General features: G+C 42.2%; 1 protein-coding gene across 7 annotated transcripts in view; it reads right to left on the minus strand.

Moving 5' to 3' along the window:
- Positions 1-15,718, minus strand: part of Tpte2 (transmembrane phosphoinositide 3-phosphatase and tensin homolog 2) — a 94,335-nt gene that overhangs the window by 60,828 nt on the left and 17,789 nt on the right. For 2 of the 7 annotated variants that reach the window (NM_001419184.1, NM_001419185.1), the window contains exons 7-11: positions 14,451-14,504; positions 9,015-9,062; positions 5,987-6,037; positions 4,231-4,284; positions 1,791-1,844 (exon numbers count right to left, since the gene is read on the minus strand). In NM_001419184.1, coding sequence (NP_001406113.1) covers positions 1,791-1,844; positions 4,231-4,284; positions 5,987-6,037; positions 9,015-9,062; positions 14,451-14,504 — 261 coding nt within the window. Of the gene's footprint in view, positions 1-1,790; positions 1,845-4,230; positions 4,285-5,986; positions 6,038-9,014; positions 9,063-14,450; positions 14,505-15,718 lie in introns of those variants that run through there. The other 5 variants (XM_017600201.3, XM_063275621.1, XM_039094736.2 and 2 more) reach the window with 4 other exon arrangements.

Below are 15,718 nucleotides of genomic sequence, written 5' to 3' on the forward strand. Positions count from 1 at the left end.
ATATATATCCTCTGTATGCACATATACATTCACATACACATGCACATACATAAGCAGTCTTTATGACACCATCATTGCAACATGAAATATACCAATCTTTTAACAAAGTAGTCTACTGATTCTACAGTATTTGTCAGCACTAAAGATTAAACACTCATCTAGCAGCTGAGTGAATTCAAAGACTTATTTTGGGTTGAAATATGCACAGTTACCCTACAGTTTCTAAGATTATTAAACACTTAAATCTTATATGCCTATTAGTTGTCTGGAGACTGGTACTTAATATTACCTAAAATTAAAACTTGTATACTATTAAGACGTCTTGTGGCTTCATAAAGCAAATTTTTTAATTGCTCCATCTAAATCAATCTGTGTCGTCATTTTGGAGGTTACACTTATTGCAAAATTCAGCCTGGAAGTGAACGCTGCCCTTTCTAGTTTCATGGTGTGTGAAAGTCTTTATACCACCCTGTGCTTTTCATAGACCGCAGAAGTTGTCTCGCCGCCCTTAGATCAGATTAGACTAAGTAAAAGTCTGAAAGGACGACTCCACTGTGGGAATGGGCTTGAGACACTAGTATTATGAAGAGGCAAGAGGGGCAGCTCGGGGGGGAGGGGCAGCTCGGGGGGGGAGGGGCAGCTCGGGGGGGAGGGGCAGCTCGGGGGGAGGGGCAGCTCGGGGGGGAGGGGCAGCTCGGGGGGAGGGGCAGCTCGGGGGGAGGGGCAGCTCGGGGGGAGGGGCAGCTCGGGGGGAGGGGCAGCTCGGGGGGAGGGGCAGCTCGGGGGGAGGGGCAGCTCGGGGGGAGGGGCAGCTCTAGAGGAGAGGGACAAGTTTAAGGTCTATTACTTTGATTCTTTTCTGGCTAGGGTTTCATTTTCTTCCTACTTACTGTCATCTTCCTTCTTGCTCCAAATTTCCTGCCTTGCTCATTCTCCCCTCCCCCTTGATTATTTTATTTATTATTTATTTAATTCACTTCACATACCGGTCACAGCCCTCCTCTCTCCTCTCACCCCCACATAGTCCCTCCCTGTCACCCCCTTCTTTTCTCCTCTGAGAAGGGGGAGGCCTGCCCTGGGTACCAACCCACCTTGGAACATCAAGTCATGCAGGACTAAGCACATCCTCTCCAGCTGAGACCGCACAAGGCAGCCCAGTTAGGGGGAACAGGATCTACAGGCAGGCAGCAGAGTTAGGGGCAGTCCCTGCTGCAGTTGTTGGAGGACACACATGAAGTTACATCGGGGGAGGGACTCAGTCCAGCCAGTGCTCACTCTTTGGTTGGTGGTTTAGTCTCTGGGAACCCCTCTGAGGCTCCAGGTTAACTGATTCTGTTGGTCTTCCTGTCTTTTGAAGTACCTGTCCCTACTGTGGAAACCCCTCCATCCTTCCCCTAACTCTTCCAGAAACCTACGAGAAGTGCAGGCACAAAGGAACTGACTCCTGCTCAGTCTAACAGTGTCACACGGGTGGTTGCAGATTAGAAGTAAAATACCCTCTTGTAAGCATTTTCTCTTTCAACTAACACAGAAAAGTACCTACAGATGCTACATACAGCAAGACGACTTTTAAAAATAACAACCTACGTTGTTGTTTATATTTCTAAAGAGCTCCCAAGTCTCAGTATCTTACTTTTCTGTGCATCCAAGTACATTGGAATGTATGCATCTCTTTGTGTATGTATATGTATATGTAATATATATATGTATATGTGTGTGTATGGTTTGTCTGTATATATATATACACACAAATATATATATATACATATATATATATTTTTTTATCTCACCATTTGTTGATTTGCTCTTCCTGGATTTCTTCTGATATTAAATCAGATGTGCTGCTAAGGGAGTGTTTAAAAACATACAGTCAGATACCACATGCTTTTTTTTTTTTCGGAGCTGGGGACCGAACCCAGGGCTTCGCGCTTCCTAGGCAAGCGCTCTACCACTGAGCTAAATCCCCAACCCCCACATGCTTTTTAAGAACTGTCTTTTTTTGTTCAAATTAGTTATATTGACTGCTTGACATTCATAAACTTGTTAGCTTAGTAATATAATAGAACGGGTTAAAATTTAACATAGCAAAAACGACAAAGTTTTAAGCACTATTCTTTCATATCGAAAGAAACGCCAATGTAAAAACAGTATTTTGTAGTTGAATTTACTGTAGGTTCGAGTTTTATATCCATTTTTACTAATATGCATTGCTGTGATATTTCCACACAGAGCTACAGAATGCACTCGACATATCCACCCAGCCTCTGTTCACCCCATTCCACAGCCGCCTCAGTCCCTTGTAACCACCATGCTGCTTTCAGATCAGCTCTTCTCTTCCCACCTCAACCCCACCCCGCACATAGAAGAAATCATGATACTTTCTTTCAGTATTTACCTCACTTCAGTTAGACAGTGTCAACCAGTTCTATTCATTTTACTGGAAATGAAAGAATTTTGTTCTTTGGGCCTCAACAATATTCCACTTTGTCCATACATCACATTTTCTTGGTTCACTCATCCCTTGGTAGACACCTAGGCCCCATGTACCGCCTAACTCCTGAGAATAGTGCGGTAATACACGTGGGGATATGAGCACCTTTATTATGTGTAGATTTGGTTTCCCCAGAGTCTATGCCAAGGAGTGGGGTATCTCTTCCGTTTGTTTGTCATTTTTAAACTGGTTGGGTTTTGATATTTCTTGAGTCTTTACTATATTCTCAGTATTGATGTCTGCTGAATGAATGCTTGAGAAACATTTCCTACCATTCTGCACATTGTGTCTTTACTCTTTTATTTCCGGTACAGTGCAGAAGCTTTAAAACTTCTTAAAATTAGGTTTATTTGTTCGTGCGTGCCTGTGCACCTGCGCATGCGCGTGCGTGCGTGCGTGCATGCGTGCGCGCGTGTGTGTGTTGTACATGTGCCGCAGGCCAACTTGCACAAAGCACTTCTCTTTAACCATGGGAGGCATCGGCTTTAGCAGCAGTTGGCGATCTTGCCCGGTTGAGAAGCTTCTCACTCTTAGGTACTCTTTATCAATTTCACGTTTGTTTCCTTGCTTTGGGCAGGGGGAGGGGTGTCCTTATACTGATAACCATCACCTGTGCCAGTATTGGAAAATGTTTTCCCCTGGTAGTTTTTAAGTTTCTGGCCTTGAATCAAAGTCCTCGCTACATTTCAAGTTGGTTTTTGTGCGGGGTGAGAGATAGGGATCTTCCGCGTGCGGATGTTGAGGCCACACCCCACCCCACCCCCACACTATTCATTGGAGAGGATCTCCTCAGAGTTTGATTTCCAGCACCTATGCTGAGAATCAGCCGGTTGTAGGCCTGCGGATCCGTTACTGAGTTTTTGTCCTGTTCCATTTATCTATGTGCTGTTGTATGCTGGCACTACGTGGCCTCACTGTGGGCATGTGCTACGGCTCTGGTATATGTCTTCCCGTCAGGTACTTTAGATGCCTCTAGCATTGCTCTTTCTGTCTAGCATTGCCTTAGCCCTTTAGGGTCTTTTGTGCTTCCCTACTTATTTCCGGCTCGCCTTCTAAGATTTCCAAAGACTATCATTAGCATTTTATAGAGGCTCTACTGATCCAGACCCTACTGTCTTCTTAGCTACCCGTCTGTCTTTGGAAACCTTTTGTTATTTTCAATGGCATCTACTATTGTTGGATATTACCCGCCCCCCTCCAAATTGTGGTTGTTTCTCTTTGTCCCTCAGGTATGGCACCAATTGAGAACCTTCCAAGAGGATTGACTGTAGCTGTAGATTGTGGCTGCAGACTCTTGCCGGAGAGTGAAGGATACAGCTATGGTGTATTCGCTCCTCTTCTTACTGTTTGAGAGCATTTCTGTCCTTTCACACTGCTACCCACCCTTTTCATCCTAAATGGGTATTTCTCTACCCTTGGCTTATTCCACTGCTCTGCCACACACAGACATTTTAACATTTGTGGGTGGATTTTAGCTACTAAAACTAAGAGTAAAGACCAGGAATAAGAGGGTTCCCTCTTTAGTATTCCTCTTTTTTTGTTCCACAACTTAAGGCACGAAGAATGTTTCCTGCAGAAGCTCAGCATGACAGAGAGAACACAAGAGTACAAAAAGAACTGTGTTCCCTTGCATAATAAATGCCCCGACCTCAAACTCTGTGTTACACAGGAAAGAATCCACTGGTGTACACCGAGGGGAGAGGGGCAGAGAAAGAAGTATTAATCTATTTATATCTTACAGAATGCTGGTCGACACAGATGATTGTGTTTTCATTGTACTTGAGACTTGGCTACTAAAGGATTAAAAAAAAAAAAAAAAGATAAGACACCGTGTGATTCAAGTGAGTTTGAGTTCATTATAACCCAGTGACTGTAACTGTCATTCGAGCTGTAAACTATTTGAACCTTAGGATTTTTTTCACCTACAGGGATAGCGCTGTCGTCCAGGGGCAGCACACCTGCCTGCCTAGTACATGCCCTAGCAATAAAGCGAAACCTCACATGTAAACCAACTGTTGGCAGCCTAATAAGTCACAGCCCCCACAAATGGTGTTTCGGGTGTTAATAAATATTTTAGTCTTGTTTAAAGAGGTAAGCTGCTGGATGTTCTGACAGACTGTGTAACTCCAGCTTTTGAGAAGCTGAGGCAGGAGGATCACAAGATCAAATTCAGCCTGGGCTTCATAGCAAGATGTTGACTCAAAAAAAACAAACAAACAAACAAAAAACAAAAAACAAAAAACAAAAACAAACAGCAAAGCATAGAAAAAAAACTTAAGAAGTAAGTAAGGCCCTTGCTACTGAACCTAAACCAATGGGTAAAAGTTATGGTGGAATTTATTTTGAATCTAATTTGGTGCATAGTAGCCAATCCCGGTTATCACATCTAATGTCTTGCTTGCTAAGTAACCCCTCCACCTTCTTACCCTAAGCACCCCTCCACCTTCTTACCCTAAGCACCCCTCCACCTTCTTACCCTAAGCACCCCTTCACTTTCTTACCTTAGGCACCCCCTTCACACTCTTACCCTAAGCACCCCCTCCACCTTCTTATCCTCATCAGTTGTTTTTACCACACCAGAAAGGGCCTCCTAGACATGAGCCAAAGTCCTTCAGTATTTGACGGCTTTAGTTTTGGGATACCCGCTTCCTCTAGTAGCTGAGGTCTAGAGAGTGACAGACACATCAAGGGTTCACTATTTACATCCTTTTCCAACAAGTTCCTTGGTATTTCGTCATTCCAAACAGGAGTCTTTTCTTTGTTTACTTGGAATAATAACATTAAAACCTGGAAATTCTAATAATTTTAGCTGATGCTAAACATACTAGAAGGTGGAAAAAGTATGAGGTGTACCTCTTTTATCAAATTGATCCAAAATGATAGAAAGGTTCATCTATATGCTAGGACCGCTTCTATGAGCCTCCAAATCTTAGTTTCTCTCTCTGCTTCTGTGTACAAGTATAAGGTTACATCTGTATGCATCTCACTTCTGTGTATAAGGTTACATCTGTATGCATCTCACTTCTGTGTATAAGGTTACATCTGTATGCATCTCACTTCTGTGTATAAGGTTGCATCTGTATGCATCTCACTTCTGTGTATAAGGTTACATCTGTATGCATCTCACTTCTGTGTATAATGTTACATCTATATGTATCTCACTTCTGCATATATGTGTAAGGTTGCATCTGTATGTATCTCACTTCTGTGTATAAGTATAAGGTTACATCTGTATGCATCTCACTTCTGTGTATAATGTTACATCTATATGTATCTCACTTCTGCATATATGTGTAAGGTTGCATCTGTATGTATCTCACTTCTGTGTATAAGTATAAGGTTACATCTGTATGTATCTCACTTCTGTGTATAAGTATAAGGTTGCATCTGTATGTATGTATCTCTGTGAAACCTCACACAGCCCATATTTCAATCCACATAATCTCCATTATAAACTACTGGTGCGTTTCGTTAACAGTTTAGTATCCATCTCACAGTTCGCTGGCAGCTTCTTTACCACGTAGCAAAGCAGAATCGTTCAGGTATCTAGACGGTGTAAAGAAAAATACAGATAGTCAGACGCCATGCAGTTTCCAAGGTTCAACTTTCTGGCTGAAAGTCACTTAAATTATTCTATAAACTATAGACCAGCTAACATTTACCCACATGGAAGTCTTTTATTGGTAAACTTTTATATCTTCTTCCTACAAACCACAAACTGACAGCAAGACCCTATTGCTGAAGACAGCCCTACACGACTCACTGAACGGAGAAAAGTCAAGTCGGTGCCTACTCAGAGCCTTCTACCCTACATGCCAGCATCTTTAGGACAGGGAGGTACTGTCTACTCTACCAAAGGAGAAATGTAAACACCAACCCATCTGCAAACATTTTGACTTACAATGACTTCCTGACTGTAAAGTGTGTCAGGGCGGTGGTGGCACAAAGCTTGGGGGAGGGGGTGACCAACTAATGTCTGCTATGACTTAAGGCCCACTTCTGCGATGGGACCCATACCTGAAACTGCTTGGGTGACCAAGTACAAGATAGCTCAGGGACTAAGGGCAAGGCCAAATACAACTGTTCTACAAAAGAATGTAGCAATAGGGGTCTGGAGAGATGGCTCAGAGGTTGAGAGCACCGATCGCTCTTCCAGAGATTCTGAGTTTGATCCCCAGCAACCACATGGTGGCTCACAACCATCTGCAATGGGATCTGATGCCCTCTTCTGGTGTGTCTGAAGACAGCTACAGTGTACAGTATACAGTATACATAGGATAAATAAATAATTTTTTAAAAAAAATTTCTTTTAAAAACATGGCAATGAAATGACTCTTAGTGACATTCTGCTATAGTCATAGATCCCTGCCTTGCTCAGCCATTACCACAGTTTTTTTTTTCTCCTGAGGCAGACGGGAGTCAATACAGAGACCCACAGACAGATATAGGGAGAGTAAGAGACCTTGAAGCATTCAGCTTTAAAAGGGATGTTTCCACTAAATTCATCCCCTTAGAGCTATGGAAATCGCAGGAGAGGAGATGGGAAGATTATAGGAACTCTGTAAAATCTTTAAATTCAATTCCTTATTAACTTAGCCATACTGTGAAAACATTTGACGAGCGAATTCCAAATTCAAATGCAACTTCTAGATATGAATCATTCTTTACTATGTCAATCTGTCCTTCTCAAGTCCCTCTGTCAGCTGTGTACTTTCAGAAGCATCACAAATAGATGCCTTCTCTGCTTTTACACAAGGAAGGTGATGGCACAAGCTGGGGGCTTCAATCAAAGTAAAGACGCGGGTATGCATTTGGAGGTACACGGTGCCATATTTCTGGAGAGCGAGGCTCCATTATAGAATCTATTGAATCCATTCCCCTAGGCTGAAGGTTTCCTCTGCTGCCAGCCAAATACTGTCTTCTGGTTATAAATGGGGTTCCTTTCTCCCTTGGTCAACAAAGGGGACAAACTCCAGGAGATAGAAAACACAATAAAGTATATATTATATATAATATATTACATAATAATTGGTGAGTCTACCCAGGAACTAGAATTGGTAGTTCTAAAAGATCAGAAGAAGCACAAAACCTCCTAGAAATGTCAAAAGCTACACCATGGAGTCCTATCAACATGGCTGCCTAAGCAAGACCAGAACAAAGACAAACCAACAGACATGCTCACATGGAAATGGAAAAGCCCATGGGGACTCAACCCTAGCCAGAGAACAACAGGCAAGGAAGGAAGGAAGTGGGAGAAAGAGTCTTTCAGGGAAGAGCGCACCAACCAGTTATCCAATACCCAGTGGTGAGCTCTGAGAACAGACATACAGGTCAGCGTCTACAGATCGAGCAGGCTGTATTGCTGCATTCATGAAAATATAGATAACTTATTCCTCCTTTCGTCATCTTTATTCAAAAGGCAAAGTTTATTATGAAAAGTTTACATGAGAATACATTAGACTGTTGGAGCCTTGTTATCCCATGAATGTTCCTGAGAGAAAATAACTCAAATGTTAATCTCTCAGAGAGTGGTGGTGGTGGTGGTGGTGGTGGTGGTGGTGGTGTGTGTGTGTGTGTGTGTATAAAATTTTATGTGTTGGTAAATACACACAAGAATACACATAAGTGTGTATTATTAATTCCCTTGAAGCCTAAATGGTATTGGTGATGACTCTACTTAGTCATAGGCTTTCCAGTTCAGATAAAGCACTAGTAATGGGTTATAGGGCACCACATGACTTCCTAGACTTCTGTAGCAAAAATTAGTTAAAATCATCAATTTATAAGTGAATTAATCTCTAAAAAATGTTATCTAAACCTGTTACTTGAAGTTAAATATGCCATTTTCTCTGGAAATTATATATATGTGAGAATATATATATATATATATCACAATTTTTAATAACAAATTCTTTAGTCCTATCAAAAATATTGAGTCATGTGTCTAGTTATGGTCATTCTAATCAGCCCGTGTTCGCCTTCCCCTGTGTAAGTGTGTGAGGTCAGATGTCCATGTAAACATGAGTTCATATATGTTTAATTATTTTTAGCAGTATTAGGGGTGAGATAGATACAAGGCCTTGCTGTGCTGATCAAGTTCTGAGGCAAAGCCTCCATCCAAGGAGATTTCACGTGGGGAACATGAGAAGCACCTGGGCAGAGCTCTGGAGATGAGTGATGGGAAGATCCGGGATCTCGTAGCCCCTCTCTTTAACATGCTGTGGTCACCTCTGCTCCCAGCCCATTGCTGCCTCCCCAGGCTGTAAAGAGGATTCCTTTGATTTGGGAGGAGAACATTTTACATAGAACTAAAGGTGACGAATAACAGAGGTAAGGAGACTTTCCTTTGTTCTCTTTTTCTACTTGATTCAAAAGACAGAATATTCATGAGAAGACATTAGAAACAGTTTTAAAGGGAACTTGCAAGAGCATGGGTGCTCTTGGCAATGAATACATGGATGTAAGCCTATCTACTCACACATATGCATACACATATCTACCCACGTACTAGTGTATAACTTACACTTCTTTCGATAATTCACTCAAGGAATTCATTTCATACAGGGTTGTGCTAAAGGATAAAAACAGATACAGTAAGGTAAGATCAGAGAGTTTGGAATGCAATACCAGGTTTCCCATACAAATGCTGCTTTGCGTGATTATAATGAGTCGTCCTATACAAGTAACTCAAGACTGACACACAGTTTCACTTTTACTGTTAAGCCTGACATAACATTAGCAACTGTTGGCCTTTTCTGTGCACTCGGATCTTCAATCTCACTCTTTTCCAAGTCCCCCCCATTATCCCTTTCTTTTTACCCCCCTTTGCTGACTGTGAGATATAAACAGGTAGCCAAGACCTCAGGCGGTGTTTCCATCCAATACAGTGATGGACTGAGCTCTGGAGCATTAGTTCTAAGTGGTGGCGGATGTTTGGAGGGCAAGGCACGGACTAAACTTTCATCAGTTCCATTTTTTTCATACCTAGAGTTACAGTGCTCCTTGTCTGCTGCTAATTTCTTTTTGTTGTAAACAAGGTTTTTTCATCCACTTGAGATATTAATCTCTTACTTGCTTTTTCATGTTTCTGCGAGTAAATGTGTTTGTTGCGTGTGTGTTTTCTTGATTAACTTATAACACACACACATTTTCTTGCTGATTCCATCATAGATAAATAATATCATGTCATTACGTGAGTTGAAAGTAAACTGTAATAATGAAAACCTATAAATTCATAGACCCTTTTAAGTTCAGATTGGCTATGACCCTCTGCCAGCGTACAAACTGGTTGAAGCTTGTACTTCCTCCTTTCACGTAGACCAGAAGAGGCAGCCTGATGATCCAGTCTCCTTTTAACCAATTTGATCAAAGTTATCCACAGACATTTAGACGCAGTGACAAATGCACTTTGTATTGTCAAGAACTCTGTGCAGAGTGGATCTTACAAAGCCGAGCCTTCCCTTCTTTTTCAGGACCCTACTTGGTATACCATGTGTGTGCATATCCGTGGAGGCATGTGTCCTTATGTGTTTACGGGTGAGTGTGTGTGCTGTCTAAAATTAACATGTAACTTGACCGTCACAATTCATTCATGTGTGAGCTACAGTATTTGGAAGTACAGTCAGATCCCAGGTTAAATATAAATATCTTCTGGAACCAGGCGACCATATTAATTCTGAGTTCTGAGTCATGAACTGAATGAGCTCTAAATATCTGCGCACATCACTGATTCGAATTTGGTATTTTTATATCAGAAAAGAGGCTATGTCTACATGGTGGTAAGGAATCTCATGGGATTGTAAAAATAGTAACTTGTCTACATTTAGGTAACCGTTCTCTTAATTCCAACACAGAACAGGATTTTTTATAGGATTTATTTAAAATTCAGCTACAGTTTACAGACATTTGTTCTTCTTACCAGTTTCAAGCCTTCCTTAGTTTCATTTATGGTGAAAATATGAAGTGAAATGAAGTGTCTATAGGTCTGAGGAACGCGCTCCATCTGTGGTGCAGAGTACAGGGCTTAGGATGCCAGCCTTCCTTGGTGGCAGTGCCCTTCTGGGGGACATCTAAGGTCCATCACCTCTAATCATTGTTGCTGAATGTTTTTCCATGTCATGACCCCTGTCTTCTGCGAGTCCCTCCTTGGCTCCTTTCCCCCTCATCCAACCCAGCAGAGTGTCACACACAAGCATACAGAACATTTCCTTAGGGCTTAGCTGGCAATTGCTCAGACTTTCAACAGTTAGGAGGTGACAGGAAGGACGCAGTGACCAAAGCTGCTCTCTCTGTAGATGTGTGAGAGTGTCTGCTCCACCCCCATGCATAAATTTAGATCTACCCATCCATGTCTGTCCAAGGGTCTTCACTGGCACACTGAGGCCTCTTGTTTCATTTATTATGTATCCCCAGGTACTAGTTCGTATAGGGAAGTGCTACAGTATTTAAGAACGCATATGATCAACATCAGGTGACTTCCTGCGCTTTACCTGCAAATTACCTGTACTAACACATAATCAGTTATTCTGAAACGTCCATCGCTTTACCACCAAGGTACACTTTATATTTTAAATAATTTTAAATTTTGTCTATCTGCAATAGACAGACCTTGTCTGGTAAAAAGTTCAGTAAGATTCTTTGTCTGATGTTTAGCCAAGCGTCAGTTCTCTGCTTTCAAATTATTGTTGTTGGGTTCTCTCTCTCTCTCTCTCTCTCTCTCTCTCTCTCTCTCTTTCTCTCTCTTTTCCAACTACAACTACAAATGCAGTTTCTAGGTACAAATTCCTTCCACTCTATCCATGAACCAGGCATTTACCCCTTACTATTAGCTCCATAGAGTTTCTCTGCTCTTATGTAAGTTCGAGTAAAGGCCTAGGGTGGGGGCATGGTAGGTTTGTGTTTGGGGTACCTACCTCAACATGGAGGCAGAGTTCTACAGGCTGATGAATTCTTCCAGGATCCCCAGCTCTGTTCTTCTTGGCCAAAGGCCCCTCTGATCCTTCCTACTGCCCCTTCTTCCTAGCTCCAATTAGTCTCTCTCACATTCAGCCAACGTTCAACAGATAAAAGTCAGAGTCCTAAGCATTTGACTGCTACAAACCCAGAATGACAACACGCGAATGAGGAGAATCATTCTTCTGAGAGAGATCCTCTCCCATTCAGCCTGAACTACATTAAAGAGACTGTCCCCAACAAACACCCCAGGAAGCCTGTTTAGAAACAGTTTAAAGATACTCTGTCTTTCCATGCATGGATGCCCCCTTGGAATGCAAATTCCACCCTCGACATCACCAGTTCTAATGCTTGGGTCTGTATGTGTGCAAGCATATTATAGAGATGAGAACACATAAACACACTTATACATGTCTTCATTTATGTCTTATAACTCATGTTATTAAATTGGTGATTCCATCAAATATCACTGATAGCGACGTATCAGCATGTGGGCTAAAGGGATATGAAAACACATGATCATACCTGAATTATAAGGCAAACTTTCTTTTACATTCAATTTTTACATATAATTCTAAAATTACATTTTATTTAGTAACAATTGTTCTATAACTTAATACCAATATTCATGTATATGTCATGAATTTGAATGTGAGATTTATTTGAATACCTCAAATCTGTAAAAATGGAGAAGAATCCAAGAGAAGTGAGTAAGGGTTACTTTAATCTCAAAGTGTAATGGTCTTCCTCCATTGTACTTGTCTTGGATCTCACCTGCACATTATACAGAAACCACCTTCTTGTCTCGATTTATGATTATCAAGAGCCTTTATCACATCATTACACCCACCAGCCATGCTGTCTTTCCTGCATGAGTAATAGCCAAGAACCTGCTGAACAGTGATAGGGGAGGCCTGGGACACTGAGTCTCTCTGTCTCTCTGTCTCTCTCTGCGTCTCTATCTCTCTGTCTGTCTCTGTCTCCTCTGTGTGTCAGTCTGTCTGACATCTCTCTTGTTTCTCTCTGCCTCTCTCTATCCCTGTCTCTCTGTCTCTTTCTGTCTCTGTCTCTCTTGTTTCTCTCTGCCTCTCTCTATCCCTGTCTCTCTGCCTCTTTCTGTCTCTCTGTCTGTCTCTGTCTCTCTGTCTATCTCTGTCCTCTCTCTCCTCTCTCTCTCTCTCTCTCTCTGTCAGTCTCTCAGTCTCTGTCTCCTCTCTCTGTCTGTCTGTGTCTCTCTGTCTGTCTCTGTCTCTCCACGCTCCTTCTTTTCTCCCAATCAGATTCTCTCCTTTCCTAGCTCACACTAATCTAGTCTCTCTCTCTCTCTCTCTTTTTTTTTTTTTTTGGTTCTTTTTTTCGGAGCTGGGGACCGAACCCAGGGCCTTGCGCTTCCTAGGCAAGCGCTCTACCACTGAGCTAAATCCCCATCCCCACTAATCTAGTCTCTTAAAGGAACTCTGAATGTTTCCTAAGGGACTTGCCACTATTTAAAGTGACAGGTTGTCTGGATTCTTTTTTCCTTGTTTTGTTTTAAAATAAATTCAGTCAACTACAAGTCCTATAATGAGACTAGTTAGAAACAGTTTAAAAGGCATTATGATGTCAAAGATATTCTTGAGGTAGGTCCCTCAAATCTCAACTTCTTCCATGGTTTTTATGGGGTTTGTGTGTTTTTTCATGTGTGTGTGTGTGTGAAATATATGCATTTATATAAATTTATGTATTATGTGCAAATATGTATATATATGAAAACTCATGATGTTAGAAGCTTGTATGTCTGTGTATGAATACACATGTATTTACATGTGTATATATGTAAATATATATGGGTGGGTTATTTTAACTCTTTCACAACCGAGATTTTATTGGTCAAGGAGCAGAGTACACAGACATTCCGCTTCTTAACACATGGACCCAAACTCTGAAGAGCCATAGGTTGTGTCCAGGTGCCCAGAGGAAGAGCTGCCTGTGGTTTCTCTTAGAGCTTATTCCCGTGATGTCCAGTCTTAAGCTTGGCAAGTTTCCTCAAGGTCTCTCATAACAACCAAATGCTCACACTCCTCAGTCCCACCAGCTCACAGTACCAACTCACATACCCAGAATCTCCATCATTCACAGGGCATTGTCACAACTGTTAGGAAAACGGACTGCCATGACCACAGATGTCACAGTTCTGACAGGGCGAGGACCAAAGACTGGCTTTGTTACGGAATGGTTCTACTAGGAACACGGGACAAGATATAACTGAAAATATTCCAGACACGAATGCACGACTGAGACCCCAAACTGCCATTTAGGATGCTTTGTACCGTGGGATATAAAACTACCCCCCTCTATGTAATGTTATGGTGACCCCCGAGACAGTCACAGCCTCTCCTGATTCAGTATCCTGATATTTTCTGGTTGTACCAAAAAATAGACAGCCAGCAAAAGATTTAACCTCTTTAAAAAAAAAATTACACTTAAAAAATGGGATGAGGTGGGATTCCTTCACCTTGTCAAAATGTTTCTAAAGCTATTAAAAAACTCGCTTTTACAAAATAGTTGATAAAGATATTCCTCTGGATTGTACAAGAAGGGAGGCGGGGACCACTGACCCACGTGACGCATGCCTAATCGGACTTGGCTTCTTTCTCTTTTCCGGAGATTGGACTCTGGTTTTCCGTCTCCATTTTCTGAAGGCAGATGTGTGTTTTGCTGGTCAACCACTTCAACCTGTCTGCCCTTTGCTCCCCACGTCCCTTTTGTCTGCACTTTTTTGTCTGATCATTTATCCTTTCCTGAGACTTTTTTTCGGCTTTGCATCTGCCTTGGCAGGGGCGGGCTTAGCCTACAGGCTCACGGAGCAGCTCTTGGGCTCCACCTTCAGAGCTCCACCCTTAACCTCCTCTTGGGCCTCTTGGAGCAGGGGTGGGAGGCGCTGGATGCTGGATCTGTCACGGAGCTGCAGTGCCTAGCGCCACCACACGAACTGCCCCAGTGTATGCTTTTAATTCAGTTCACTCACCCGTTGTTCAAAGTTCCGTCAATGGTGTATAATGACGAATCATTTCCATATCTTCTAAAATATTGAAAAGTACATAGTCAGTAAAAAGTGCCTATATGTAAAATATAATTACGTTTGGGGGAATCAAATAACTATATTTACTGCCCTTATTATTTGTTAGCTGATTTTATATGCATAAACAATCTGTAATTTCTCTGTCACAGGCGGTTGAGGGTAGCTGGGACAGAAAGAGGCCGTCCTCCTCAGAGAAGAGCACACCAATTGATTGTCCAGTGTCAAATGGTCAGCCCCCAAAACATACATACAAGTAATATTATATATGAGCAGGTTATATTTAGGAATATATATGCATATACATACATATATATTATAATAATAAAAGAAGAGGCCATGGATTTGCAGGTGAATGGGGAGGGCACATGGGAGGGTTTGAAGGAGGGAAAGGGAAGAAGCAAGAAATTTAATTATAACATAATCTCAAAAACTCAAAAAAAAATGCAATGCATCCATTAACTCCAAAGTGTATGGTTCATTGGTGTGTTTATTCCTAACTCAACTACACTTTAGAGGTACACAGCTCTCGTACCACATCTAAACTCCTGAGTCTTAACTCTGTCTTCCTCCTTCTGACTTTCAACCCTGGTGTTCCTCTCTTCCCCGGGAGACAGGACGAGGTAGCAGTCGATGGGAGGCAGTGGCTCCATCTAATTTAATGGTGAATTCTCACGTGGGCACCAGCCTTGCCCGCAGGAGAACTTGAACCGTGAGGGAAACGGGTAGGTCTCACTGGCCCATCTCTCTCTGCTGAGCTCTGCACTGCGACCAGCCCACCACTGTCTCTGTGCTCCAATAGAAGTCTCTCTCTCTCTAGTCAGCACTGTTAGTAGCTCATTTAATAAATATGATCGTTTCCAACGTATTGGTTGTTTTTAAGGGTGAGAAGTACTGGCAGCCCTCCCCCCATCCAAAGAATCTCACTGAGGAGATTTATACAGACACAGCAACTAAGCACTTGGTTTTTGTCACATGTACACCTGAGGGTAGAGCTTTATAGACTTCGGCTTCCTTATTTTAATTATGTTTATTCTCTGACTATGTCATGTATGTATAGAGCGCATTCTGGCCTCTCTCATCGCTTTCCCCTTTCCCATCCCTCCCAGTCCTTCTCCCCAGATAAGCCCCTTATGACTTCCATGTCTCTCTGCCTCTGTTCTGTGACACACTGAGTTTAATCAGGGTCGCCCACGTAGGCATGGGTCTGGAACTAG

This window comes from Rattus norvegicus, chromosome 16, assembly GCF_036323735.1.
Source record: "Rattus norvegicus strain BN/NHsdMcwi chromosome 16, GRCr8, whole genome shotgun sequence".
NCBI classification, from domain to species: domain Eukaryota; kingdom Metazoa; phylum Chordata; class Mammalia; order Rodentia; family Muridae; genus Rattus; species Rattus norvegicus.